Here is a 20,323-nt window from a genome sequence, read left to right as displayed (position 1 = left end):
TGCTTTGGCACTCCCCAATAAATCATTTTAAAATCCCCCCCATTTGGCTATACACCTTTCTCTGTGCACGGCGGTTGTTTTGTGACTTCCCTTGATGTTCACACGTGTGTTGCTTGTTTCCTTGGGTGTAGTCTCTCTAAGAATTCTGTGATGGCTCATGTTAAATTTTGTCCCTTCTCCCAAAAAAAAACAAAAAAAACAATCATCTGTTTTTTTTTCGGTTTCCAATTTTAAATTCCTTAACCCACTTCAAACATGTACCTAGACAAGAAATTTCAGGTTGATGAACCTAACTTCTGTGCATCTTAAGCAAATTTTAATGTATTTTCTGGGATTCACAGTCATCCTATATTGTGGATCCTAGAAGACTAAGCTAAATTCCGTCCATCTCTTATCTGGTGTTATGCAGGGCTGAGGTTTGAGGTTATTTTTCTCAATTGTCTTATTAGTGCCTCCACCTTCAGTCCTGCAGCAGGTTATACAAGTTACTCTAAAGCAGGAACCTTGAGCTCTGGTCTTGAGCACCAATCCTGTTAGTCTTCTGCGTTACCCGTTTCAAAGATTGGCAACTCCTGGTATTGATGAGCCAAGCAAGTAATCTGTTCAGTCAAGAGAGCTTGGATCTTTGAGTGGAGTGCTTGAAGGGTTCTTAGGTTTCTGTCCTAGGTGGTCTCTAAATTATCAAATATTCTGGTTAATTGATTGCAATGGAATTGTCCCGTATCTTTATAAATTGATTTAATAACCCACAGCTCCTGCTGGGTGGAGATTTCCCAGGTTTAGAAAGGAAGACCCCAGTTCTAAAGTTTGGGTTTTTTTAAAAGCATGATCACTTTGTCGAATTCCAAGTGGCCATCAGTGGTCACTTACTTAAGTCTCCATGTGACCATTGAAATGTTTATAGGAAAAAATTAATCTCTGTCCTGTCAAACTGAAATGGGTTCAAGTCTTAAAAACTGGATCATTTTTATTTTAAGCTTTGTGGATGAAGATCTGTTAACTTGCACGTTGGTTGCCATCTCAGAATTCTTACAGGTATTTAAGGTTTTAGTCTAGCACTACTGGCTCCTGGAGAGCTCAGATCTGAAAAGGTTACAGCTCTGCTTAAGTCTCCAATTACTAAATTGAAACAGTTGAAATTGGCAATACAGGAAAATGACTGCCTTCTTGCTTTCCAGAGGGATTTAAGCTGCAATCTTTTCTTCTCCGTATGAACGAAGCATTTGGTTGAGTAGGGGTATATCCAATAAACAGATCTTGAGAGAGAGGTTAGAGTGGTCTTGATAGACTGATACAATGCTGTTGCTGATTGGGCAGGAGCAGCTTCTCCAGCAATTGTGGGAAAAAGATGGACTAGCCAAGAAGGAATTTTGCTGCTCTAGCTTCTGTTGTGTGTCCTAATTAAGAACAGCCACAAATGAGAGTAGGTCCTTCAGCCCATCTAGCCAATATATTTATGTTTATAATCCATTGTAATGCCCCAATACAAATGGGAATCATGCCAAAGATACTATTTTAGAAAAGATAAAAATTGAGCTTTTCCTGCTGGATTCTTTTTCAAATCCGTAAGTATTGGTGACAAACTCGGGAATCCCAGAAGGCAGGCCTCCTCAATCCTACTCCTGTTTGCCAGTATTGACTCAAGCAAAAATTGGTTCTGACGTCACATTTGTCAGCTGCTACAGTATATGGTGCAGATTTTTAGTCCTGTTCTTCCGTATCGCGGTCACCGAGGGGTACTCCTGTCTCCCCAGATGACACTTTTATTAAGATAAACGCGAGATAAAAAACGTTTGTTTGAAACCGCGCCACAAATTTTCTCACATGCATGTATTCTCCCATATCACCACAACAAAACCATAAAGTTTGTTTCCACAGACATGAGACTATTATGCAATAAACCAATAAATTAATGAACTAGCAGAATCCCAATAAAAACACCCGGCCACCTGGCCAGCACAGCATGTCAATATCATACATTTATACCAACAAAACCGCAAAAGCAAAACCCAGCAAATATATATATATTTCATGTTTTTACCTTATTCTGGAGCATGATATATATCCAACATAACCCAGACTAGTTTATCTCAAGAGCTAGAGACTAGTAAACGTTATTGATTACGTAGTAAATGTTTGAAGAACGACCGCTAGAAATAAGGCGATTTGATTGGTAAAAACCGCTGTCATTCATTGTATTTTCAGCCATTAAGAGCCCTTAGGGGGTGAGACTTCCTCTAGAAGCTTCAGGCTGCATTTTTAGCTGTCAATCATTGACTCAGAAGGGGTAATCAATCAGCACTTATCAGTGCACCTTTTTTTCCACACCAGAAGGCAACTCTGAGGTTTATTTTCATTGAATAACAGCAGATAAAGGCTCTCTAGCAGTGTCTAAAGGTTTTTATAGAAATTGCAATGGTTATTATTCTTATTTTCAATATTTTCATGATTTTTTATTAATTTATTAATTTCATTCCAGGTCCAGTCCTCACAAAACATGATGTATAATTTTTTCTAATTGATCAATTTGTCCCAGATTTGTATCCAAGCTAATAGTCACCTAGAACAAGGTTTTTAAATCATTCCCAGGCCCTTGACATGCATATAATTGAAAAATCTGACCTCTGAAGACCAAAAAAACATGTTCGCCAGCTGTTTTTTGGTTGTTTTTTTTCATATGTTTGTCTTCTGAGTGGACACATTAAGAAATATAAGAAATTTGACTATTCACACTCAAGGCCAAGGGGGTTAGCTTCAATTTAAGACCTGAACCAGGCTCCTGCTATGTTCTGCTGCAGAGATACTACAAATGTTTAAGGGGGAGGAAATTCCAGGCGGAAATTGTCTAAATATGTCAATAGGTTTATTCCATGCTGAAAAAAAGAAGAAAGAGAACACAACGTTTCGGGCGTGGAGCCTTCTTCAGGTGTGAAGACACACACCTGAAGAAGGCTCCACGGCTGAAACGTTGTATTCTCTTTCTTCTTTTTTTCAGTATGGAATAAACCTATTACTTGTTCCTTTGCAGCCTATGCATGCTGACGCAGCTACCCACCTAAATATGTCAATGTTGTTAAGTGGATAAGAAAAAGTTTGAAATCTCCAACAAATTCAAGCTCCCTACATTTTTCAAGGCACATGTATAGATCATCTGTTGCCTGATACAGGAGTGGGAAAACCAGACTTTCACATGAGTTACCATTGTGTCCATGCCTGGTCTCGGAGGTCTGGTGTATCTGCAGGTTTTCTATGTCCCTTGAAAGCATCATTTCATAAGGAACTGGGAGAGAAATTGGAGCAAACAGGGCAGTAATAACTGGTTTACTTCATAAAGAACTGAGTTGCAATGAAACCCTGCACTCGTACCAATCCACAGAGACCAGAAAAACCCTTTTCTGCCAGACGAAATGCAGAAACATCTAGCTTCACAAACCTCTGTACATGCACTCTGATCTCTCTATAAGATCTTGTGTTTCAGACACTTTGTGTCCATCCATCAATTTTCTTCCAATTCAGTGTCACAGAGGAGCTGACGCCTATCCCAGCAAGTAATGGGGGGCAAACCAGGGTCCACCCTGAACAGGAGGCCAGTCCATCACAAGGCACATAGACACACACACACATGCTCACTTCAAGGCCAGTTTTCCCAGAAGCCAATTAACCTACCCGAATGTCTCTGGACTGTGGGAGGAAACCCACACAACAACAGGGAGAATCTACAAACCACACAGATGGCACCCCAGGCCTGGAATTGAACCCAGGGCCCCAGTGCTGCAAGGCAGTAATGCTAACCACTGGTCTGCCCATTAAATATGTCTAAAATGTTCAAATTTGTCAGTTTTACATGATGTGCGGAACCCTCAGACTTGGTTTTCTGCAGTACAGTGAGTGAGGTTCACTCTCCACATTATTCATATGTTACTGTCATCTTATCAAAAACTGATTTCCACATTGAATTGGAATTTGTTGCTACTGACTCACATTATGTAAAGGTAAGAGAAAAATGTCACCCCCCTCTTGGCAGCTCAATAATTTCTTTTTACAGTACTCTTGTGTACTTGTTACAGTAAACAGAAATTCACAGTCATAAACATAAAGATGACAGAAGACTACAAAGGAGAAAACAATAAAACATTTTGTATACTAAATGCAAAATGACTCTTGTTTCAGCTTTAAGTTGACTTTTTAAAATGCATCTACCCAGTGAGTTGTCAATATACAGTATATGTGTCAGTCTAATGTGGTTTTTTGGGGCAGCAATGTGGAATAGAGCTGGGGTCTCTGACCCTGGTCCTGCAGAGCCCCAGTCCAGTCTGTCCAGGGGTCCAGTGGAGAATCCAGACCACCTGTATCTGAAGATTGGCAGCAGCTGTTATCAATTCAATAAGCAAGTAATCTTCCAATTCACCAAAAATTTGGTCATAGAAGATTGAAGGATAATTCTTTTTTGATTCTAAATCATTTATATTTAACATAAAATGGCATATCACCTGCTTAAAAAATTCTTAGACTGGTTATTTTCGTTTTGGTAACAAATGAATTGACAGAATTGCAAAATTTTACGAATTCTGAATTAAGCACAAAATCGTGGACTATTGTATGGTCTCCATTTTGTCACAACGCCATGATCTTTCCACAGGCGACAGCGAGAAAAAAGAGATGTGTTCACATGCTTGCTTATTTACAATGTAATAGGGTCGCTTTACATCACTGGAAGTTTTGTTGCCTTGTTTTGAATCGTAGGATATAGATTCTTTATAGCCCCGAAATAGCATTACAGTTCCCCTTTAATTGGCCACACTTGCCTTGTTAGAGGTCCTTAGGACTTGATGTGACTTAGTGGCTGTCCAGGAGCAGAGCTGGAGGCCCCCAGACTAGAACCTAGGGCTATGAAACCCTGACCAGAGATTCACTGCTGCTGTCCTCTTGCTGCTCCAGCAAACCCAACCAAGGTCCCTGTGTGAAGAATAAGAAATTGCATCGGTTTAAAGCACAAGCCACATTAGTAATAATAAAAATAATAATAAGGTGACTCAACACTGGGGCCCTGGGTTAAATTCCTGGGATGCAGTCTGTGTGTCTGTGAGTTTGTATGTTCTCCTGGTGTTTCTATGGGTTTCCTCTCAGAGCCCAAAATATACTAGTAGGTTCAGGCTTTTAGTAAAACTGGACCAGCTGAGAGTGTCTGTGTCTGTGTGTGCTCTGTGATAGACCGGCGTCCCTTCTGACAGGTGTACCCCATCTTGTGTCCATTGCTTGCCAAGATAGGCTCCGACTCACATGGAACCCTGAACTGGCAGAAATGGTTCAAAAATATATATAATATATAATAATGATAATAATAATAGCATTTGTGTGTGTGCAAAATGGTGTTCTCTGTGAAAGAAAAATGCAAATGCCTGTCTTGTTAACTTTGATCTAGGTATTTGCAACCGTGAGATATCACCATAGACATTGAAAATATGATTAGACTGTGAATGCTGACAGGAACTATGACAAAGCACCCCTCCTTCTGCTTAAATGAATTCACAGTGGCAGTCTTGGTCGATTTGTAATTTCTAACTTCTCATGCCCCCTGAAAGACATCCAGACAAAAAACTGAGTGATGAGTCTTTTCCTGTATAAATCCATGTATAATGTAACAGCTACACCTTTGTCAAATGAAATAGTATTAATTATACTGTGTAATATTATTATTAATTATTATATGTCTGACAAAATAATAATAGCTATAATAGCAGGCATGAATGTGTTTCAGTCTGTATTCATTTTTTGCTAATGATTTATAAAAAATGGCTTCTTTTATATTTAGTAAAAAAAACAATGAAAATAAACAACCTAAAGCCATATGAAGACTCAGTTCATCATGGGCATTAATATGCAGTAATGTGGTCATGCAAAACAGACCTTCTTACTTAGATATACTGCAAAGTATATATTCTCTCTCCACTGAAATCATACAGAAATAAAGCCTATTCATTTTGTGAATCACGTTCCAGAAAAGGAGTTTAATTGTCTTTAAATTCTCTTTCAATAAATGCTCAAAGGTAAGCAGATTTTCATGAAATGGTTTGTGGAATGAGGTGTGCATATATAAAATCATTCTGAAATATGGAATTGTATCTTGTGAGAAAGAAAGAAATCTAAGCTGGTATAGCTTTAAAAAATTGAACTAGCCCAAGGACTACTGGGGTTATCCTAGCATGGTTAGCATGGTCATGTAGGTAACCTCTTACATTATATTATTTATTCCTTCCTGGTTGTAAAGCCTAACATGAGATTTTTATCGTCAAAATCGGGGTGTTCATTCAAGCACTATCACAGTTTTTCTGGTGGCATATTGGAGGTCGAGAAAACCTTCACTTGCTCTCTTTAAAAATCTCCAGCCTTTAAGAGTTTAAGAAGCTGATGTTATCAGAGAGCTTAGTTTAGAAGATGACCCCACAGCAGTCGTACAGGTGAGAAGAAAGGTTAGAAAGGAAGTCCCACGATTTCATCCAGCTGTTTCCTGAAAGAAGCCGGGGTATCGGCTTCGGTAACATGACTGGGAAGCTTGCTCCAGACTCCCACCACCACTCTGTTCTGAGTTTGAAATGCACTTCCACATAGTTTCCGCTTGCGCCTTCTGGTTCATGTTTCGTTGCTCATTCTTATCAAATACGTTGGATTGACTTTCTCAGTACTTCAGTCTGTCAGTGTAGGACATTCTCTTAAGCCCCAGAATTTATTTTCTTTTCTTTGTTTTGCTTTTCTCTGGACTGATTCCAGAGTAACAATAGCTTTTCTGTGACAGGGTGACCAAAATTGCACTAATAATAATCTAAATAATCTTAGGCCTTCTAAACGATAGTGTGTTGTACAATTTTAACATAACATCCCTTAATTTAAGTTCTTTGCTTTTAATTACAGTATGTATCCTAACCTTCGGTTTGCCTTGTTAATTGCTCCCTCACATTGCGTAATTGATGTAAATGACATGTCAATGTCAGCACCCTAGTTTTGTTTGTGAGCAGTCTCTTCTAGCTCAGAATTTCCATCTTTATATTTATAGTTTATGTTTTACTGCCTGCATTTAAAATAGTTTGTGTAGATAATTAAACTTTTCCTTTAAGCATCACTCTTCCCAGGATGTATGCATTGTCTGATAGTTGAGCACTGTCTCAGAGTGCTCAAAAGGTTCTCAAAGTTGACTTATCAAGCAACATTTGAATCCTAAGGTCAAATGTTCCAGTACCCATGTTTAAGGTTCTCCTTACACCCGGTATTATGTATTAGTACAACGGTAAATATGCAAATGGTAATATGGTAGTTTACACTACTCTCACAGTTCTTGGATACTTGGGGATCACACCTTCTATGTCGAGTCTGCATGTTTTCTCGGTGGCCAGTTTTTGCCATTGTGCGTTTTATTGAGGTGGTCCTGTTGTCCTTCACAAATGTGTGTTCACAAACATGTGTCTGTTATGTTTCTGTGTGTGCAAGCTCTGCATTGGACTGATGTCCCCTCCATGATGGAGACATTTTCAGACAACATTTCTCTAGAAATCTGCCTAGTCTAAGTCTATTTATTGTGCTTTTCTTTGTTTTTAGACGCCTTCCTCCAAACATACCTTCTAGACCAAACCCCAGATGAACAGAAGATTGGACACTCCATCTCTGAAGATCATCCCTCACACTCTTTATCTTTAAGAGATCATCCTTCATGCTGCAAATCCAAGATATCATCCCTCAGACTCCCACTCAGATATGATCCTTCACATTCCAACTGTGAGAGATCAGCCTTCACACTCTGTAATCACATAGCTTTCACAAACGCCAAGTTATTCATGCTTTATTTAACAATAAGGTCTAGCAATAGAATTCAAGAAACATCTTAAGGATAGCACAAATAATTTATCAACATAGATTAAAACAACGTATGCAGTTTTATATTGGGAACAAGCATGCGATAGGAGATGTTGGGTTATGAAAATCAATCAAATATTAGCAGTAAAATTTTCAGTTCTTTACCTTAAGAGAGCAGAAGAGTTTTCACATCTTATGGACAAACTTCTGCCTATACAGGAAATTAATTAAATGAGTAATTTGCACAATTCAGAAAAAAACATCCCTGTGACCCTGGTCCTGCAGAGCCATAATCCAGCAGTTGTTACATCATCAATTCCTAAAGATGTGATTTCCAATTTTGTTTTCTAATCTAACCCTAAGTAGTAAGAATCTTTTTAAGACTATATTCCAGTTTTTTATTGATCAAATGAAGGCCTTTTTTACTTTTCTGCTGGTGAAGACAGCTGCTTTTTACATGCTGAAAACACATTGTTTATATTTCAACTCTGTGATTTCCTCAGCTAAATGATTCTAATGTAATTAGTTTGTGTTAAATGGGAACACAATTAGGTGAAGAACAGTAAAATATCTTGCTTAGAAGCCTGCATTTGCAAATTATTTTTATTTTACCAGTCATTGTGAAATGATGTTAGTGAATCTGAGGTTTAGGAGATGATAATTGTTTATTCTATTTTGAGATGTTCTTTCAAAACTGGCACAAGATGGATTTCCAAGCAATTAAATAGCTTAGAGAAAAGTTTGTAATGTAAATCTAACAGCTTTTGTACACCAACTGGTATTTTTTCTAAAAACTCTTACTTCTTATCTAGGTCATTTTTCCTCATTGTTTTATTAATCGAAATACTATACTCGGTAGACAGCTGAGGGTATGATATCGTACAGGGATTTTTTTTGTCCAAATGATTTGTCACACAAATAACTACAAATGAGTTACTGCAAATTTTGTGTTACCGGATATACCTTATAATACAACAATTAAGAACACATTTAGTTAATTTTAATGCTAAATAATTTTCATTATACATTCTCTGGATGTTTGTAAACTAGTGTTGTAATTAAGAGTCATACAATTGTTCAATTGTTTAAACTCTGCTCAGGTCACACCAGCTCAAACTAACTTTATCAAAGCTGAATTGGCATCAAAAGTTTATTCGCACACTGATGACAAACCTTCTTTTTGCTGTTGAATGTTTTCTTCTTGTATGGCTGGAGTTAAGAAACACACTGGTACGGTATCGATCTTGTAAAACAGCCTCATGCTGTCAAAGAATGAATAGAGACAATTGCAATGTACTGTAGCTCAAAATCTATATTTTAAACATTCCTGGGGAGCACAGCTAGAAATTTCATACCACGTGTTTCGTATTAAAATATGCCGGCACATTCATATTACAAAACAGTAATTAGAATGAAATTTTCCATTATTTACACCATCACTGTACAGATATGCCTGTTGCAAGCTTGCTTTTGTACACCAAACTACGTTTACAGTTCGGCTCATTAGCTCAGGTGATCTGAACAGTACCAGGTTGTCTGTTAGAGAAGCCTGTTTAAACATGTTAAATGCCCTGGGGTCTTTATATTTGCCTGGGTTTCACTTTTTAAAAACAAAACTGCAGTGCCATTCCACATTGTCTCTAATATTCCCTATTTTAAATGATAACTTGTAAAAAAATGAATGTAATTATTTGTTTTCAATAAAGTCTTATCCTGTTACAATTAAAAAAAAAATAGTCCACAACAATTTTTAAGTGTTTATAAATTCATTTTAACGGTTTGCTTTCTGGGATCAGTGTCTGTGGACGCTGAAGGTGTGATTGGATTATTACATGTTTTAAAGGTGGTGCCAAAAATATATTTTTAGAATAATTTAAAATTTAGGTTGCACACAGTAATAATAGTAAAATAACAAGAGTAACAAATACAATTTTTCCAATTTATAATTAATCACATACACAGATAAAAACTTGATTACACCTTAGGTCAGCTTTAGAAACCATAGTACATGATTCAGTACTGTACTAAGTGGTCTTCTGTACAATATTCAATGGGCTTCACAAAGTCAGTGCAATCGATTTCTTTAGAATTCACGTGGAACCATGAATCAGGGAAAAACTGTGTAACCACCACGAGCTCCTGTCCAGTCCATAAGTAGGTATAAACTACTCAACTCTGCTTTTTGAAACTTTAAGGTAGTTCTGAACTAAGAGAAGCAGAGATAATTTTATCAGCTGCTCATATGGCTGTTGTACAGGCATGAATAAGGAGGCACAATATTATATCAGAAAAGCTCCAAAGAAGTTTTGAGAGGTAGATTGCAGCCGGATAACAATTTTTTCATTCACTTTAACAAAAATCTGGTCCCCTTCTTTGAGATGATAGATTCCTCCCAGAAAGCTAATGTCTAACATGTCTTCTTTATCATTTCTGCAGTGGTACCTCTTGGAGCTCATGAGCTCCAGGTCTCCAGGAAACCACTGTGTTGACTTGTAAACACTGTGCTTAAAAGTTCCTTTGGCTGAGGTTTTACAATCCAGTTGACCATTAAAGATTTTTGAGTAAATGAAGTAATAGCCTTCAGTCTTGATGACCAAGGAACCATCTTTGTAGTCTATCGCATGTGAGAAGGCATCTCCATTCACAGACTCCCAGAACATCTTTCCTTCTTTACTGGCATTGCAGTTACAGCCTGGAAAACAAGAAGCATCCAAACTGTTACTCTGACAATGAATCCTTTCCTAGATCTAGACCATCTGTTTACATAATGTGCTTCATAACTACAATATATCCTTTCAGTAAGTGTTAAATGAACACAGCTAAAGTTTTAAAAATAAAGGTTGATCTGATTTAGATTCTAATGGTGTTGTACTTAACTAATGCTATTTAATTTTTTTCCAATATTTCCTAATCTTTTAAAGAGAGGCCTAAAAGTAATAAATGCATTATTCCTTAATTACTGCATTACAATTATTTGCTAATTGTAACTGAAATTTCTGTTTCAGAGTAAATTGACCTTAAATTTTGAGTAACTGTCAGAGTTGATCAGTGGTGCGTATAGTGTGAGCCCTCACATCTGAAGACTGCTGTACAGTTAAAACATTGCATTTTTCCTTTCACCTTTTCTTTTAAGTAGAATGAACTACTTCTTGATAGTTTGCAGCCTTTGTGTGGCTATTCTGTGAGATGTTCTAAATTTTTAGTCCTGAAATGCACACTATTATAGTTTCTAATTGTATTCTTACGTTGAATCATAATTAATCTAAAAATAGTCCACTGGTTTAAAAGTTTAACTTAATCAGTAACTTTTAATATTTTCCAGTGCTTTAGATTACCCAGTGTGAGAATTAAACACCCGATTCCAGATTCCAGCACTTTTTAAGCACTCTTTTTCTGCACAGAAATGTTAATTTTGTCATTGTGACCAACAAACTTTTCTAAATTAGGACTTAGCACTGTTGTTTATAATTTTAACTTGACTTAATTTATAATTCATATTATCTCATTGACTTGATTATGGACCATTGGGCAACTAAACTAAATTCACTAGTCAGTAGCATCTGATGGAATATTTCTAAAATATGTAAAAATGTAGTTACAAATCTTGCAAGAGACAGAATACATTAGAGAAAATGTTGTATTGTATTGTTTCATGCAGGTATCATTTAAGATCTCCAGCAGGATTTTATTTGGAGACTGAAAAAATGGGTCAGCTTTTCAACTGCTGCAAAAATCTTTTCAACTTCATTTAAAAAACCTATTAAAATGTAACAAATTATTATATATAATACTATATACTATATATAGTTATATACTATAATATAATAGTATATAAATGTTATAATACAGTGAACAAAATCAGCATGAATTCCCTAGAGTAGTGACAATATAACATTTATATACCTATTACACTTCTAATAGTTAAGATCTTAAATTTAGTGATATATTACTACTTATTTCTTATCTTATCAACTTATGTATTATGTGCTCAACAATAGAATCATATAATCTTTAGTGTACCTTTCATTAAATTTTGATCCCTGTTTAATAATGCTGTTATAAATAATTTATTAATATATGATAACCAAAAAGCTTCAACTCTTAATTGAAAAAAACCCTACTGCTATCATCTTAGAAGACATACTGTATAAGCCACACATCATGACAAACAATTTTTAATACTGCATTTTAAAAATATTTTTGAAACAGAGACGCAGCAGTACAGTACTGTACAGTATATGCAGACCTGCAATGGAAGGCAGTGTCACCCTAACAAAAGTATCCACGCCAGATTTAAATTTCAGCATGTTCAGGGTGTTTCCAAAATCAGGGCTGTCTTCACGAAATACATCCAGATTTAAATGTTCATTCTTGAGCTACATTTCCATTGAGTATGAGAGGGGGTTGGTTCCACGTGGAAAATGTATGGGTAGCCCACCTGCGCTACAACTACATACTGCAGAAGCTGAAATGTCAGCTCAGCCTGTGGTTTTTAAAGTATGGGCCTTTGGCGTTTTGTATATCAGCAACATAGTTATTTATAAACACAGGTTAAAGCTCTGGATTGGTGATAGGGTTGGTATATAAAGGACAAATGTGTCTCACGCTTAGAAGGCTGAGTCTGTCTATAACTCAGGTCATAGTGACACATCTTCGCACTTCAAGGCAGGGGGGGCTTAGTCACCCACAATCGCCCCTGTGCAAAGTGTTAGTGAGATCTGGAAAAGCAAACCAAACACCTGCTGGCTGTGATTCTGACAGCACATGGACTCTCTCTCAGTTTTAGCACTCAGAGAAAAGGACTCAGGCAGGCCTGTATTCTGCTCTGATAACCAGGTCATCGGCATAGTGTGGAGTCAAAGTTTTTAAATGTCATTCACATGCGCATTTAACAAATATATCCTAAACGTCTTCAGCACAATTTAACAAAACTCAGAGTTCCAGTATTTATCAGCTCATTAATCTAATTTACTAATCTAATTTACCACTCTTACCTGTAACATTAGCTTTGGGCTTTTTCTGATCCCATTCAGCTTGGATTGATTTTATTTCATTTTCATCTGTATCAAAAAGAGAAAAATAAATTGCTAATAAATTGAATATTAAGTCTGAATCCTGTATAACATAACCTGAAAACTGAATGCTCTGAAAGAAAATAACATGGATCTCACATTGAACATATTCATATACTGTATGTATGGCATGGAAGGTGGTTAAAAATATTTTAAAAGATTAATTTTTCCCATGTTAGACTTAATCATAATCTTCTACTGTGGAAGGCTGATTCTGATTCTAAAACAATTCATTTCAGTCAAGAAGCAAAGTGCATTTTTACCATATACATCTCTCCAAAACCTTATTATGAGGACAGTAGGTTATAATCCTCACCTCCAGCTCAGCACATATGAAGTGGAATATTTAAATGACCATAAGAATACATTGGAATTCTAAGTAAAAAGGTTTTTGACTACGTTTTCATTTTTATGCAGTTAAGAAAACCTTGATACAACTTCTTAATTGATATATCTTCTCTTCAACTTGTTTTTACATTTAATGATCTTAAATAACACTTACCTTGGATGGACATTTGAAGACTGTTTTTGTTGAAGCTGATCTTATCTTTTTCCTGTAAAAAAAAAAAAGGCTAGGATTATATTTCTCTGCGCTTAGAGTTCCAACTACAATGAATGAAGCTTTTCAGGAAACAAACTAGTAGGTGGGAAGTCTAATTTATGTACAGACATGCAGAGCAGGCTCAGACACCACTACATTAACGTTATCTAACACTTAGTGGTCCAGATGAGAAACTCCATCACAAAAAGTGACAAAGCAACAGTCTTAGGTGACAACCGAAGAATTATGTAACAACCAGAGTTGGAGCAACAAGTAGTGTTGCTTGTGTAGGTTTGACTGATTCTCTTCACTTCCCATCAGACATTGAAGTCAGAATTTTACAGACCTATAAGACCTACAGTTTTTTTATAGACATCCACAGCACAGCACAGCAGCATCCTGACTGTCCTAATATTGGGAAACGGGAAATAACAAAATACCTGGCATCCTCAAATTCATGGCCTCACACACTAACCTAATAGGGAGAATATCAAAACAACTTTTAATATATTCAGGCAGAGATTAATTGAAATTGAATATATTTTCAAGATATTCTACCGTCCTTAGCTGCTATTTGCTCCTGTGCTATATTGTCTGTCTATAAACATGGTAAGGAACTTGTTTATTGAAATGTGAGCCTTATAGTTAATGTTTCCTTAACATGACTCTCGATAAAGGCAGGAAGGTAACAAAAGTGAGTAAAAAAGCTAGGAGCTGATTGAATTATGTAGATAACCATCTCCCAGCTAGATCAAACAGCATTGCAGAACAAAATGTTTTTTCTTTCAAACAGAATCTCTGTACCACTTGCATTTCCAAATGCTTTACAAAACAAGAAAAGGGAAAATGAAAAAAAGGTTCTACAAATTACTGAAACATTTTTTGGGGGGTGAGCAAAATCAAGATTATTTTTTAGGAGCACATGATGAAATTATGAAAGGACCTGCTGTCATAGGGGCGGTCAGTCTACTACAGAACAGCACTGTCACACAATGGCCTGAGCAAGGCCAAAGTAGATCAGTTTTTTCTAAACTGGCTCCACCGCAAAAGCACCCAAGCAAACAAGCGCAGTCTATTTACAGTGCTCCCAGTCCCCCACACCAGAAAACAAAAACAAAACTAATTATCCAAATAAAGGTAACCGGCAACTGGCTCTTGAGCTGATGAGCCAGCTTAAATAGCTTGTAAGCCCCTCCCCCTCTGGAGCAAACCATTTCTCTACTTCAAAGTGGTTTTTCCCCTTTCCATAAATAACCCTTGAGAACTGGGGTTAGGTTTGGCCTTTTGAGACCACCATAGGCTGACTCACCCCAGAAGTACTGACACCAAACGAACAGTGAGTAACATCCATTTTGAGAGCGCTCTCCATTCACACCACAATACTCACTCACACCTGTGTTTAAGTATTTGAATGTATGTGAAATTAGGTATTTTTATGTATGTGAATGTATATGAAATTAAGTAATAGCAGTTACTAGTCAGGCCCTGAGTGTGCACCCTCAGGAACTTATCTAGCAACCACTCAATGGAAGGTGTATGATGTTGTATTTTCTGTGCTATCTGTACCCTGTGACAAACTCCTCTGTCACAAGCACAAGTGAGTAAAGGAAAGTGAGGTTAAGCTTTGAGTCACAAAGTTCCATCAGAAAAACGAAGGAACAGAAAATAAGAGCACATGCTGGGACACGGCGGTGTATGGTCACTGAACAATGAGCCAAAGTATGACCCTAGAAACAGACCAGCAACATGTTTTTACAAAGGGGAACAAGCGAACATTTTCCTCTTTCAAAATGGTTCTTTGAAAAGCCGGTGTAAAAAACCATCACAGCTCTGTGGAAACTAAATGCATTAATGCCCCATGTACAGTGCCTTGCGAAAGTATTCGGCCCCCTTGAACTTTTCAACCTTTTGCCACATTTCAGGCTTCAAACATAAAGATATAAATTTTTTATTTTATGTGAAGAATCACCAACAAGTGGGACACAATTGTGAAGTGGAACGAAATCTATTGGATTTTTGAAACTTTTTTAACTAATAAAAAAATGAAAAGTGGGGCGTGCAAAATTATTCGGCCCCTTTACTTTCAGTGCAGCAAACTCACTCCAGAAGTTCAGCGAGGATCTCTGAATGATCCAATGTTGTCCTAAATGACTGATGGTGATAAATAGAATCCACCTGTGTGTAATCAAGTCTCTGTATAAATGCACCTGCTCTGTGATAGTCTCAAGGTTCTGTTGAAAGCGCAGAGAGCATCATGAAGACCAAGGAACACACCAGGCAGGTCCGTAATACTGTTGTGGAGAAGTTTAAAGCCGGATTTGGATACAAAAAGATTTCCCAAGCTTCAAACATCCCAAGGAGCACTGTGCAAGCGATCATCTTGAAATGGAAGGAGTATCAGACCACTGCAAATCTACCAAGACCTGGCCGTCCCTCTAAACTTTCAGCTCAGACAAGGAGAAGACTGATCAGAGATGCAGCCAAGAGGCCCATGATCACTCTGGATGAACTGCAGAGAACTACAGCTGAGGTGGGAGAGTCTGTCCATAGGACAACAATCAGTCTTACACTGCACAAATCTGGCCTTTATGGAAGAGTGGCAAGAAGAAAGCCATTTCTCAAAGATATCCATAAAAAGTCTCGTCTAAAGTTTGCCACAAGCCACCTGGGAGACACCCCAAACATGTGGAAGAAGGTGCTCTGGTCAGATGAAACCAAAATCGAACTTTTTGGCCACAATGCAAAACGATATGTTTGGCGTAAAAGCAACACAGCTCATCACCCTCAACACACCATCCCCACTGTCAAACATGGTGGTGGCAGCATCATGGTTTGGGCCTGCTTTTCTTCAGCAGGGACAGGGAAGATGGTTAAAATTGAGGGGAAGATGGATGCAGCCAAATACAGGACCATTCTGGATGAAAACCTGTTGGAGTCTGCAAAAGACCTGAAACTGGGACGGAGATTTATCTTCCAACAAGACAATGATCCCAAACATACAGCAAAATCTACAAAGGAATGGTTCACAAATAAACGTATCCAGGTGTTTGAATGGCCAAGTCAAAGTCCAGACCTGAATCCAATCGAGAATCTGTGGAAAGAGCTGAAAACTGCTGTTCACAAACGCTCTCCATCCAACCTCACTGAGCTCGAGCTGTTTTGCAAGGAAGAATGGGCAAGAATTTCAGTCTCTCGATGTGCAAAACTGATAGAGACATACCCCAAGCGACTTGCAGCTGTAATCGCAGCAAAAGGTGGCTCTACAAAGTATTAACGCAAGGGGGCCGAATAATTTTGCACGCCCCACTTTTCATTTTTTTATTAGTTAAAAAAGTTTCAAAAATCCAATAGATTTCGTTCCACTTCACAATTGTGTCCCACTTGTTGGTGATTCTTCACATAAAATAAAAAATTTATATCTTTATGTTTGAAGCCTGAAATGTGGCAAAAGGTTGAAAAGTTCAAGGGGGCCGAATACTTTCGCAAGGCACTGTATTTTGACTGTAATATGTTTGTAGTTAAGGTATGTTCTAAATTACGTGCATTCCATGCTGGACATTAGGCTGATTCATTTTTTGTGTTAGCATATACATCACATTTCATAACAATCATCAACCACCTTTGTAAGACATTTCTTGAGGGGTTCATCATTGAGTTTGTGAATGGCAGAGTGCACCATACTTGATGCTGTGCTGTTTATTAACAGAAATAATGGATAATGAGCAATAGATTGGTAACTAATAGTGGTCAGTGACAGGAAATGATTAACAATATGACTAACAGTGCTTGATGGACACCTAAGTCTTGTGCTATACCAGTTGTTGGACATGCAATGCACAGCTTTAGCTAATGTGAGCAGTTCCCTACCTGCTTAGATGAATACTAACGCAGCCAAACCTAGTTAACTGAGGATATCAATACCCAGTGTAACTCTCTTTACGAATATAGATAGACTATCAAAGAGGATTTGCACACAGACCATGGGAATTTCCTACTGGTTTAGCTAGTGCAGTCTTTTTAATCCCAGTCTGTGAAACATGTCTAATAAATCTATTGTAGCATAACCTAATGTACCAAAAACGTGGGCATTCAAAATTCTCCACATTTCTTTAATAATAAATTCTGGCATACACACATTCTGGTGTTGTCCTTAATTTTGGATTTTGACCATTTGAAATTTAAAATGCATTTCTAATACGTATTAATAGTATGTTAACCTACTCAAATTCCTTTTTTTTGTCTTTTGTCACGCTGTCTACCTGGATGTAGACAGATAAAGGATTATAATTGTCTACCATAGCTACCATAAAATCTCTTCTGCAGGAAGATCTGACCTCTTACAGTAAAACCAGATTATTGCCAATTGCATTGTACAATGTCCCTCTGCAGTACAACATAGATTTACAGAGCTGTTTAGCTGTTAACCCGTTTAACTATATAAAAAAAAATGCTATGAGAGCTTTTATGGTTTCCAAAAATCATATAAAAGCCATTCCCCTTTAAGAAAATGATTATTTAAGCTTTCCAGCATCTAGACATTTTAAATGTTCATATGAAAAGTACACATACTGTAATTAAACTTTATAAATCTTCAATGTTTTATCCATTTTATCATTTTTTCTAGCATAGACGGAACAACTTTCCAGTGCATGCTCTAGTGCAACACTTTTCAGAATATCATGTTTAAGAGTGAAAACTTTGGCATTTTGTTCCGATGTCTACAACATTTAATTGCAAGAGATTTGCCCTTTAACAATTTTGCTGCCACTTTCAGAAAATGGAGAGTAACAAAATGCTTTGAAAAGCAGCCCTATAAATGTCAAGTTGTAGCACAATTTACTGTATACTGCAGAAATCTTGACAGAAGCATATGTCCCATTATAAAGACCATTTCTTATATGCATCTTATTCTATTTGTACATTTAGTCTTTACTGTTCACTTTCAGGTTTTTAACTACGTTTTTCTCTAGAACAAAAAAAATTGATTGAAATGGACCCTATTAACTTGACTTATGATATTGTTTAGATTCTTGGCAAAAGGTTAAAATGGGTCCCGTTTAAAAGAGTGTTAGTTCAGCCCTTGATGCCAATCCAGACACTGCAGGCAGTACTTAGAGAGTTTCTTGTCCACAGCTGGAAGATGAAATAACCCTCAATCAGTATGCCAAGCAGCACCATGGTCAGCAGCACAAAGAGGAGCGTCTGTGCCATCCCTGTCCGTCTTTTCTGGGGATCCAGACTTGCACTGGTCTTCCCATCCACCACAAAAACTGAAGGATAAACCACACTGGGGTCAGCCATTGCTTCACATGGATTTGTTGAACCAATAAGTAAGACCTTCTTGAGAGAAGAAGGCCACTGGACCTCCCAAAGCTGGCAGTAACAAAGCCGTTCACAAGAGGCAAAATGCTCTGAGTACAGAAAGGTGTCCTTAGAAACTGATGTTACTTTGAAGCTGGCAAAGAACTGAAGGGGCAAATTCCAACAGCAAGTGTAGTTACAGTTGTCTTTTTGAAAAGAAAACAACAAACAGAATAACTGAGTCAAGGTTTTTGTTTTGTCTTTCTCTTCCCCAGAGGCTTTACAGATTTGTCCCTGTCCCTCCCGAGTCTGATTAGAGACTGTGTGGACATGCGGGGCCAGAGCAGTGATATTTAAACAAATCAAAATAACTTACTCCAAAACTGCACGTCTTTCATCTGTCATTGAATTGAATCAAATTTATCATGTACTTCCACATAATTCTGAAACTCTCTGTTCGGGAATCCTGCATAAAGCTCGGGACTGCTACTTCCTCACCAGACCAATGTTAGTTACTTGTTCCTTATTATGCCCAGGAGGTACATCCTTTTTCTCTTGTTGTCGTTGACCGGATCTTGTTAGGTTGAATTCCTTAGGTTTGAATGGGAGTCTGCAACTGTATGAGGTTGCTACAAAGGAACAAGTAGAGATTTATTCCATGCTGACACAGCATCTCAGCTGATGAGCCTTCATAGAGTGTCACTGGAAGATGGCTCAACAGCCAAAATATTCTGTTTCTTCTTTCTGCTTTAGCATGGAATTCAGCACGGAATTATTCTCTATTTGTCCCCTTGAAACCTGACTAAGGGAGTTTATTATGGTCAACTGTTCTGTTTGTGGGAGATGCAAAGAAGGAAAGCGCAAATCTCCTTTGTGTGTACATTTTATAGATAAAACAGAAAGCTCACAGCCATCTTCATTAGGAAGCACCACTCTGTCACTGAAATATTCATTGCTACAAGCTTTTTCTTTTTCTTGTTAATAGCCCCATCCAGTTCACACTTTTTTCCTGTCATTTGTGCCTCACAGAGCTAAAAAAGTGAAATATAACAAAACCCAGATTTATTACTTGAGAATATAAATGAATGGTATATGTGTGATTAAACCATGGGAGAGATTTGAAAATTAAATGTTGACAGCTACAGTGTAAGGTCTCTTGGGTTGTAAGCATTAGTGCTTTAACAGATCCCACAAAACACATGTGCAAATACATGTGCTTAAACCAGGCGAAGAAGGCACACTTTAAAGTTTGCTTAAACAGACACACAGAAGATGTCAGCTGCAGGAAAAAAAGTCATTGTTTTATCTGATATCTAATTTTCTCCCTCTAGGATTTGTTAATCTGCTAGAACAGGGTGAGCTGATACAGCACCATGATGCCACAAATTCCAGGGTGTATTTTAGATGGTGGCATCTCCGTTGTTCTAAAATAATTAGTCTGAATATATAGTTTCCACCATCCAACACTTAAAAAGCTGACATTGATTAAAACATTGAGGATAGATACCATTACATTATTGTTACCGAATGTTTTCAATATTCTTGATAATACAATCTCCGAGCA

General features: G+C 37.4%; 2 protein-coding genes across 2 annotated transcripts in view; one reads left to right on the top strand and one right to left on the bottom strand.

Annotated features, from left to right (window-relative positions):
- Positions 1–9,579, top strand: part of LOC148650192 (dynamin-2) — a 99,674-nt gene extending 90,095 nt beyond the window's left edge. The window contains exon 23 of the mRNA XM_088603751.1: positions 7,591–9,579. Coding sequence (XP_088459877.1) covers positions 7,591–7,633 — 43 coding nt within the window. The 3' untranslated portion in view covers positions 7,634–9,579. The remainder of the gene's footprint in view (positions 1–7,590) is intronic.
- Positions 9,580–10,105: 526 nt separating this feature from the next.
- LOC148650191 (tumor necrosis factor ligand superfamily member 14-like) lies at positions 10,106–18,881 on the bottom strand. Its single transcript, XM_088603761.1, has 4 exons — positions 18,556–18,881; positions 13,420–13,471; positions 12,840–12,905; positions 10,106–10,537 (listed from the first exon to the last, which is right to left on the bottom strand). The coding sequence occupies exons 1-4, from the start codon at positions 18,757–18,759 to the stop codon at positions 10,125–10,127; spliced, it is 735 nt and encodes a 244-aa protein (XP_088459887.1). The 5' UTR covers positions 18,760–18,881; the 3' UTR covers positions 10,106–10,124.
- Positions 18,882–20,323: the final 1,442 nt, after the last annotated feature.

Source organism: Lepisosteus platostomus, chromosome 13, assembly GCF_059453375.1.
Source record: "Lepisosteus platostomus isolate fLepPlt1 chromosome 13, fLepPlt1.hap1, whole genome shotgun sequence".
In the NCBI taxonomy this organism is placed as follows: Eukaryota; Metazoa; Chordata; class Actinopteri; order Semionotiformes; family Lepisosteidae; genus Lepisosteus; species Lepisosteus platostomus.
Note: the sequence above shows the minus strand (reverse complement) of the source record. Positions and strands in the feature narration are given on the sequence as shown.

Coding starts and splice junctions, on each gene's coding strand:
- LOC148650191 (XM_088603761.1), bottom strand. CDS start 18,759: ATGGCTGACCCCAGTGTGGTTTATCCTTCAGTTTTTGTGGTGGATGGG. Junction 13,472..18,555: donor CTCTAAGTACTGCCTGCAGT/GTCTGGATTGGC, acceptor TTTTTTTTACAG/GAAAAAGATAAGATCAGCTT. Junction 10,538..12,839: donor GCCCAAAGCTAATGTTACAG/GTAAGAGTGGTA, acceptor CTTGTTTTCCAG/GCTGTAACTGCAATGCCAGT.